This window comes from Musca vetustissima, unplaced genomic scaffold, assembly GCF_032173495.1.
Source record: "Musca vetustissima isolate MV318-11 ecotype Yass unplaced genomic scaffold, APGP_CSIRO_Mvet_v1 utg104987, whole genome shotgun sequence".
Taxonomy (NCBI): Eukaryota; Metazoa; Arthropoda; class Insecta; order Diptera; family Muscidae; genus Musca; species Musca vetustissima.
In genome coordinates this window covers 1-9662 of record NW_026887991.1, presented here as the reverse complement: position 1 = coordinate 9662, position 9662 = coordinate 1, and the positions used below count along the sequence as shown (strand labels likewise).

General features: G+C 32.5%; 1 protein-coding gene across 1 annotated transcript; it reads right to left on the bottom strand.

Annotated features, from left to right (window-relative positions):
- Positions 1 to 5766: 5766 nt before the first annotated feature.
- On the bottom strand, positions 5767 to 7565 carry LOC133335822 (leucine-rich repeat-containing protein 20-like; the record flags this gene model as incomplete). The annotated part of the gene is made up of 3 exons (XM_061544119.1): positions 5767 to 5928; positions 6052 to 6219; positions 7412 to 7565. Coding segments are annotated over 3 exons (477 nt in total), but the record flags the coding sequence as incomplete, so codon positions are not given.
- Positions 7566 to 9662: the final 2097 nt, after the last annotated feature.

The window sequence follows — 9662 nt, the reverse complement described above, 5'->3', positions numbered from 1 at the left end:
TGAAGCATTTCGAATTAACATTGGTGATTCCGGATACGAGATCTCCTGAACCTGTAAGTTTATATCGTTTTATAAATCAATGTTCAATAATTTTTGGCCCGGTTATAATTAATCAGAAGAGCTAGCTTACAAAACAAAATCTCCTTATCACCTCTTTGTAAATTTACCTCTTGTAAATTTACCTCTTATCTATCTTTGGATATGTTCTTAAATATAATGGTGCCTGCCATTTCGGTATGTATCTTAGGAACAACATTCGATTTGTTTGAGTTAAAATTACTTTTATTTTCAATACGGATCATAGTTCATACGTGATCGTGCGTGATGTATCCTTGAACGTGAACGTTTAAAATAAACAACAGCATCGAAGGTAGACATAGACAATGCCAAAAAAGTTCTGGAGAATGTTATTGGTTTCAAAATATCGATTTTTAGTCTCATATTGATCTACTTTTTCGGTTTATATTTTTTAAGTTGTATAAAGCGCCGAGACAAGATTCAGACGTCTAAATTTGCACATCTAAATATAATATATTTTCCGGATGCAAATATTTTTCTCATTTTATAGCCAGCGCCATCTATTTCTCAAATTACACTAATTGAGTTGTTATGTTGTTGTCCTCGCTAGAATCCTGTTATCGAAACATGTTTGTTTTGTTGTCTTCGCTACAATCATGTTATCGAAATTGTCTACACTAAATAGATGGCTGTGTTACCAGATTTCAATGATTTGATGTATATTTTGCTAAAGGATATTCATTCGACCAGTAATAGTGGCCGACCGAATATTTTAAAATAGGGGAACTTTGGGTAATGTTGACTAAGAGCGTATTATATAATGAAGTGCATGTTAATTAATGAATAAAATGTTATTGTTATTTAATACGGCATTTACATTAGAACTTTTTACCGGGTTAACCTACTTTATGAGGATTTATTTGGCATATATTCAAAGGAATTGAAAATTTAAACCCACTGGGTTAACCAAATCCGGTTCAATGTAAACGACCTTTAATATGTAAACATGAACATTCTAACTTAAAATAATTGAAATACCATAGTCAATATTTAAATGTCAATCTTCTCATGGAATATCAAATTAAATATTCCATCAGAAATTTGTTTAGACTTTACGCGTGAAATTTGCTTATTTGGATAGCCATCGTAAGAATTTGAGATCACAGGACGCCACACAACGATTGCCGAGAGAAAATTAGTTCTTCAGCATACTGAACTAAGAACAAGGATTGGTCTTCATGGTAGAGTTGCACTGAAAAAGCCATTCATAAACCCCAAAAACCGGAAAATCCGATTGGAGTTCGTTCGGGAACACGAAAAAAATTTCACATTTTAGAAACCTGTTATTTTTATTGATGGAAGCACATTTAACTTGGTTGGGTTGGATGGACTAAGTAAGGTATGACGCAGGGCGAATAAAGCACTGAGGATTGAAGGAATACGATTTATTATTTAAACATTCTAAAAAAAACAAAAGTTCCATATCGTTCGTGCATGGATCCTTTATAATTGTCCTATGGAGCATTTTGGAGAACAATATTAAAAGAACAGAACATCTCAAATATATGAAGTCGGAAAATTTATTTTCAAGTAGAATGGGAAAACATTCAGATATCTTACAAGAAAAACGAGTTTGAAAATTGTTAAAATAACAAGGGATATCATACTAAGTATAAACTATAAAAACCCCTTTGTTAAAAAATCCTTTATCTGGGATACTTTTCACTTTGAATACACATAAATATTGTTCATTAATTTTAAGTTAAAATGTCAATTTTCACATATACCGGACGGACATATATATGGGAGCTATATATAAACCTGAATCGATTTTCACGAAACTTACCGCACATCATTCCAGACTTAAGTCAGTGCGCTATTCCAAATTTCGTGCAAATCGGAAGATATATAAAGACTTTAGTACACCATTTACATTAAATCGGACGAACATATATACGGGAGCTATATCTAAATCGGAACCGATTTGCACGAAACTTAGCACACATCATTATGGACTCAATTCAATACACTATGCCAAATTTTGTGGAAATCGAAAGATATATAAGTACTTTGGTACACCATTTATATTAAATCGGACGAAAATATATATGAGAGCTATATCTAAATCTAAACCGATTTTTCCAAATTTCAATAGGGTTCGTCCTTGGGCCAAATAAGTAGCCAAATTTTATCCAATTTGGATTATTTTTGCGATATGTACTTTATTTACAATTTAACATGGACAGACAGACGGACGGACATGCATAAATCGACTTAGAAAGTGATTCTATGCTTATTCCCAAAAGGAACCATGTGCCCATCTCGTTTCCTTTTGCCTGTAACAAACATATGCACCCTGCACCACAGTGTGGTGAAGGGTATAAAAAAAGATAAAATTTAATTCATTGATTAATATGTACTTATTGTATTTTTTTTTATAAAAAACCAAGTGGATACTTTTGACTCACTGTAAAAATCCACGCCTCTGTTGTTTATTAAAAAAAAACTATTACTATATATTCTTTGAAACGTATTAAAACATATTTCTCTAAAAATCCACGCCTCTATTGGTTTTCCAAAAAAATGTTTCTTTAAAAATCCACGACTCTGTTGGTATTGAAAAAAAATATTTCTTTAAAAATCCACGCCTCTATTGATATTCAAAAAATATTTCTGATATACTCTCTTAGTACCCATAAAAAATGTATTTTGTATTATTTTTTTATAAATCCATATTTAATTTCCACTTGCTTCATTCACCTTATTAAAACACATGTATTTGATTGTCATTTTCATTCATATATGAATGAATTAAAATCATAATTTATTTAAAAATATTTTACAACAAAAGAAATAAATAGAAATCAAAATAAACAAGTTATGAACTAAAAATAATATAAAACAAATTAAAAATAGTAACAATAAAACTTAATTTATAAATAAGTACTAATATATGAGGACAGGCAGTACCGTATTGTAAAAAATACTAAAACGATCCATAGTAATGACTAGGTAGATTGTAGATTTGTTCATTTTTTATAGTTGACTTACAAATATTTGTCAATTACCGATCTTGTTGTCTCCTTTCTCATTATTTGAAAATAAAATTGTATGTACATAAAATATGCATATTAAATGTATATACATGGTAAAAGAGAAAATAATATTTAAATAAATCAAATGTTTTTTTCTAATCAGATGACAATCACAGTTCATAGTAAAAAAAGAAACTAAAATAATATTGTGGATTAAAATAATAATAAAAATAATAGATAATCTCATATGATGAGGTTGTTTGTATGTTCTGGGACATAGTATTTGTAAGTACAAAAATTGTGTTAGTAGTTTATCTTTGGATATATGTTTTCTTTTTAATGTTTTTTTCATTTTCTTGTTTTCTTAATGTTAATTAATTAAAATTTACAAAAACACACATATACAATACTTTCTATAGTACAATAATAATTGTGAAGAAATTGTATGGCGATTCAGTCTACTTGAAAAGGTCATAATTGATGACGAATAATAGCCAAGCAATGCCAATGAAATCAACTCCTAATTATTCCAATATAGACTGACATTGACATAAGCATTTGGTTTTGTTGTTGGCGCGATGCAGTATGGACTCTTGCTATAAGGTCGTATTGTCAATAAAGAACACTACCTCGAAGACATTCACTGTTTGTGCGAAGTAATTCGTCAGGTGGGCACAGAATTGTGGAAATCCGATGATGGATTTTGCACCATGATAACATGATAATAAGACCTGTTTAAATGACAATTTATGGTAGTTTAGTTGTTCCGAAGTTTGTCCGACTTGCCTGATGTTTAGTTTATAAAATATGAGTCTTTTTGATGGTACACTAGTTGAACTTTTTAGCCTTTTACTAGGATTAGGACATTCCAAATAGCTAAAATCTATCGAGGGTACTAGGAGAAACAAAATACCAAACTACAGACACTCACGTTGTTCAAAATCGTATCAAAACTCCGAAAAATACCGACATTAGGAACTTCTGTTTTATGGTAACGAATTAAAACAGTCGACCAATAGATTTTGGATAGAGAAGTTTGACTCCCAATAATTTACAGTAAATTTGGATTAAAAACGAGCCCAACACCCCTAATATACCGAATATTGGGATGTGCCGTTATATTGGGGCTACACCAAAACCTGTATTGATATATCCCATTTGTTACTCAAGAATATGCAACATTTTGCGGAAGGATTTAGGCGTAAAGCCTTTCAGGCGCATTCGCGGTTAACATTTGCTTGAAATAATCTTTAAACCGTACTCTTAATTCAAATATACATGTTGTATTATTTATTGCCATTTTAAAGGTAACTTTATAATGCCTCTCTCATAGAAGTCCTGCTCTCTATTTGCAAAAAACTCTAGTAGTCGATTTTCACAATTCTCCCTAGTTACCAATTATTTATCATTAAAGAAATTTAGCAAGAAAACAAGAGGTATGGCGGATGCATTAAAATTTCCCCACCAAGCTCCCGAAGTTTCTGGCGAGTCACTGTAGATGTGTGTGGCCTAGCGTTGCCCTGGTGGAACACGACACCACTCCTGTTGGCCAATTCTGATCAATTACTATCGTCAAACGGTTCAGTTGTTGACAGTAGAGATCAGAATTTTGCGTTTGACCATATGAAAGCAACTCATAATAAATAAGCGCCTTCCAGTCCTACCAAATGCATAGCAGAACATTCCTGGTCAAGACTTCGCAGTTGGAAATTCGATCCATCCTATTTATTTCTATTAATTGGTATGGCACCCACACATCGAACTTCTTTTTGAATCTAGCTTTGTGTAAATGGTTTAACATAGTTTTATGCTCGATTTTTTTACCCCAACCTAATATTTGCGAGTTTGTTCCTAATTCTGTTCGTCTTTTCCGACCCTTTTCATATATACTGCTATATTTTTTATTATTTTTTCAAAAAATGTAACTTTTATGGTTCTGCTCCGATCAAACATACAATTTCTTCTGAACATTTTAATGTGTTTTTTTAAGGCAAGTTACTTGTTTTGAGAGCCTAGTACACACTGGTCAATATGAGTACAGTCAAAAAAGAAGTTTACTTTGCTATAAAAACAAATTGAAAAATGTCGCTTTAAAAATTAACGACCATTGCCAGATGGTTCCGATTTTAAAAAAGGTTGAAATTTTCTAAATTTTAGATTTTTAATATTTATAATTATTATTTTTTCAGAATTTTTTTTCAGAACAAAAAATTATAATTTTATAATTTTTTGTAGACAGTACATTATTTTCTTTCAAAAAAAAGTTAAAGATCCTGCACTCTCATTCCTATTGGCCAGTATGTGCTTCGACCCACTAATTCTAATTCCCATTAATTATGGAAACAGAATAAAAAATTTTTTCTCTTAAATCTAATTTACACTTAAAAACTAAAATAGATGAGTTTTATTTTTTCAACTGTATATATATATTTTTTTGTATTTTTTCTGATAATTATGAATTTTTGTATGAAAATATTAGTTTTGAAAAAAGTGCAAGGGCCACGAGTATATTATGTATGTGTGAGTAGTGGTTTTCTATGCATAGATGTGTTTTGTATTTTCTAAATAATAATGCCTCCTTAAATTTTGAGATATTTTTCTTGTGTTTTTGATTTTGTTTTATAAATGTCATATTGTCATTAACTGACAACATATAATATATCTATGTATGTAATATATACACCGTGTATGTACATATATATATGTTACATTAACATTTTTTACCAGTCTTCATCTTCATTAAATTCCGATATTTCCAAACGGAACGGTGTTTGTATATTTTTCAACTGACGATGGCAGGTACGACCCAATGGATTGTGACGCAGGTCGACCAATTCCAAATTATCGCTGGTAATAATTTCATCGGTATCGATTTCTGTAAGAAATTGAGGAAATATTTTAATTATTTTTGTATTATACAGTTGAACACGGTTATAACGAACTCAAGGGGACGAGGCGTTATTAACGTGTTTTATTATTTGTTTTTTTTTTTGCTTACCAATTATGGCATTATGACTGGCATCCAATTCACGTAGTTTAGGAATTTTAAATACCACCGGTGGTAACACAATAAATGAGTTGTGGGAAATATTCAATTTGGTCAAATTATTGAGATCTGCCAATTCATCGGGCAATTTGCTCAAGTGATTGTGTGATAGATTTAAGTCTGTAAATAGTATAAGAAATAATATATTGTAAAAAAGGAATCGAACGAAGTCGAATGGAAAAAATAATGTACGAGGTCTGATAAAAAAAAAAAAACGATTTCGGGTACTCAATTTTTGTATTTTCTCTGTTATGTTGGTATACACGTCAATTATACCAACCATTTCGGATTGACAATTTTTTAGACAGATACGGGGATATCCCTTGCAAAAGTATGGGACTTGAATTCGACATCTGTCAACTATCTCAAAATGCACAGCTATTATCAAAACCTACTACAAAAAGTATAATTATGCCACATATCATGCTTTAAGAGGAGATTTTGGTTCGCATAATCGTCCAGTTGTTCAAGCAAATGGCCTAAATGTACCGATTCCTCGTCGTTCCCAGGAAATATAACTATCTTACTGCACATTATGACGTATTTTGCATTTTGATTTACACCTAGATCCATATAAAGACCATGTGACGAAAAATATGAAGCCAGCTGATCATTCTCACATTCTGCTCTTTGATCCGGATTGGACTTTAGTTCTTCGAAAACGACATAGGAACGACTGTCACTGTCAATTCGAAACGGTGCCGAATATGGCTTTATTGCAAAAGACATTTCCTGGCCGTGTAATTTCTCATTTACATCCAAAATGTGATGAATCATGGTGTATGGCCATGAAAACCAAAGTCCGAAACGTTCAGAAGAGCCAACACTGACAAAATCACGTCAAGTTTTATCAAATATGAAGGTTTTGCCCCACTTTTTCCTTCGAATGCAATGGCATGGTGCATCATGAATTCTTGCCTCAACGCCATACGTTCAATAGGAAATACTGCATTGAGCTTGTGCGCAGCTTGCCAGAAGAAATTCGCTAGAAAAAACCAAGATAACACATCAGCTCACAAAAAACCGTTATCATGTTTCAACTACCGTTTTTATCGAACTTGGTCCAAAACTGAATACACCGATGAAAGGAACGCGTTTTGCTAGGATTGAATACATAAAAGTAAAATCCGAATAGGAGCTGCTAGCTATGCCAAATAGCGCTTTTCAGAAGTGTTTCGTGGTTTTGGAAAACCCTTGCATATGTGTATTATATCTGAGGAGGATTACGTTAAAGGCGTAAAATTGATTAACAGATCTAAACGTTTCATTTTTTTTATCAAACCTCATTGGTACTGATTCGTATCTCACTCACCTGTTATCAATGTGAATTTCAATGCAAATTTTGGTGAAATCTTTTTTATCACATTGCCACTGAGATCACAAGTTTTTAATTCTGTGTTGCGCATTAAATGATAGACAGCATCAGGTATTTGCATCAGCTCGCATTCGGAGAGATCTGCAATGAAAAGAAAATACGAAATACTATTAAATTATTTACAATAACAGCTGTTATAAAAAATTCATATCTTTGAAATTTTTTTCTAGAGTTGCCAATAATCACCATATTTAATTATTAAAGTTATAGGTTTCAGGTACGAAGAAAATACACAACACTGGGAGCCATATGATACCCATATGTTTAATTAAAAAGTCCGCGGTCTGTTTTATTTAACATAAATCCGATCAAGGCTAATGAACTGTTTTTAGCATTATTTCATTTTTTAATACGATTTGTTCTTTGCTTAAAAATAGAACCTGAACCTGCATTGTTTTGAGGTCTTAGATAATGAAACAGTCGTTTGGGGACCAGATCGGGATACGGTGTATATGGAAAAAATTCAATTCATCATGTGTGGCCATCGTTTTAACAGTTTAACTCCTTTCTGATTTTATTTTTGATCGCTTAGTTTTCCAAGATAGTGAATCTGAAAATACAGGATCCATAACATTTTTCATTTTGACCAACCCAATCGTATGAATGTCGGTTGGAATTGTAGTTATCAACGTCCCACTCTCCACACTATGGTATAGGGTATTGTGTCTGTATTCATACGTTTGTAACATCCAGAAGGAAACATGATAGAACCATAGTTATTTTTAAGGTTATGATTAGAACTACTTTCAGAGTTAATATATGAATGTTCGTGCTTCTGTCTGAACTGGGCGCATTTATTATCCTACTTAGATAAATGTTGCCCATTTGTTTGTCCAGGATGAAACCCTTGGACACGTTTTTTTTAAACTAATCAGCTGCAAATTGGTATGCAATTTTGAATTTTCGTTTGGTAGAAAATCTCCATACAAAAAATTATCAATAGTGGTCCATGTTTCGGGGCAGTCCCTATACAGGATAATCCCGTTTCCGTTGCTCTGACAACAATAGGAATGTTTTTCAGCCGAATTGACGGTAATTTGGTACTCTGTGTTCTCATGCAGTTTTAAATCTTCACACTAAGAAAATAATACCAGTCCACGTTTTGGTATATATGGTATATTTCCGGGTTTAGTGTGTCCTTGATGTGGCTGAAATTTGCCGTTTCGATTTCAGATTTTTGCAAAAAAAATTATACCATATACAATTATGTTGTAAGGGTATTATAGCTTTGTGTGGCCCCAAAATTTGTAACACCGCAAAATATTGGTCTTACACCCACCTTTTAGTATACCGATCACATCTCAGTCCGTCCGTTTGTCAATCGTAATTTTTAAACAATATACAGGCCACAGTTATGGACCAATCGTCACGAAATTTCGCATATAGGTTCTGGCCAAAGAAGACCCCTATTGTTTTTGATAATGGTCCGTTAATACTTGGGGGATGAAATGAACCACAAACATTATTTTTCCCTGTTTTTCTGATCGCTTTCGAGGCTACAATTATGACCCGAACAACGGCCTTTTTTGATAATTTGGGTAATATTTAGAGCGTTTAATGAACCTAGATGGTTGAAAAATTACAAAATGTTAACTCCTGATAGACATGGGCCATAGAAGTTTACTATATAACCAAGAGGAGTCGTTGACTGACAACTAATTAGAATGGATGGCTGAAGTAATGATAGGTCAATATTTATCGGTTCAAGTTAGCCACGACTGTGTGTACAATGACAAAATTTAAAGCTTATGGTGTAAATGTTCAGTCCGCGGAAAACATGAAATTTGTAGACCCAACTTCTGATGGTTTCATTTCATTTTCGGTACTCTGGAGATGTTCGCCTAAAGTGTCTGTAATTTGGCATTCCGGATTAAAAACATCTGTGAAAAAAATTGTCAATATAGGTTCATGATTTTTATATCGCTCCCATACAAAGGCTCTGCTTAATTTTCGTTGATGTTCAGAACAACCTACTAGCAGACAATTTACATGGACATAGTCGCCATCTGAAGTTCCTAATCTCGTTAAGAAATTTTGGATGCACTCCATTGTGGAAATAAGCCAGAGTTCATACCAGAGCCATTCATGCCGCTGGAATTTATGGTTTCCGATTTTTCTGAGAAGAAAGTAAATGTCTTCTATTGTATACCTTCAAATATATATGCAGCGTCACAAGCCTACAAAATAT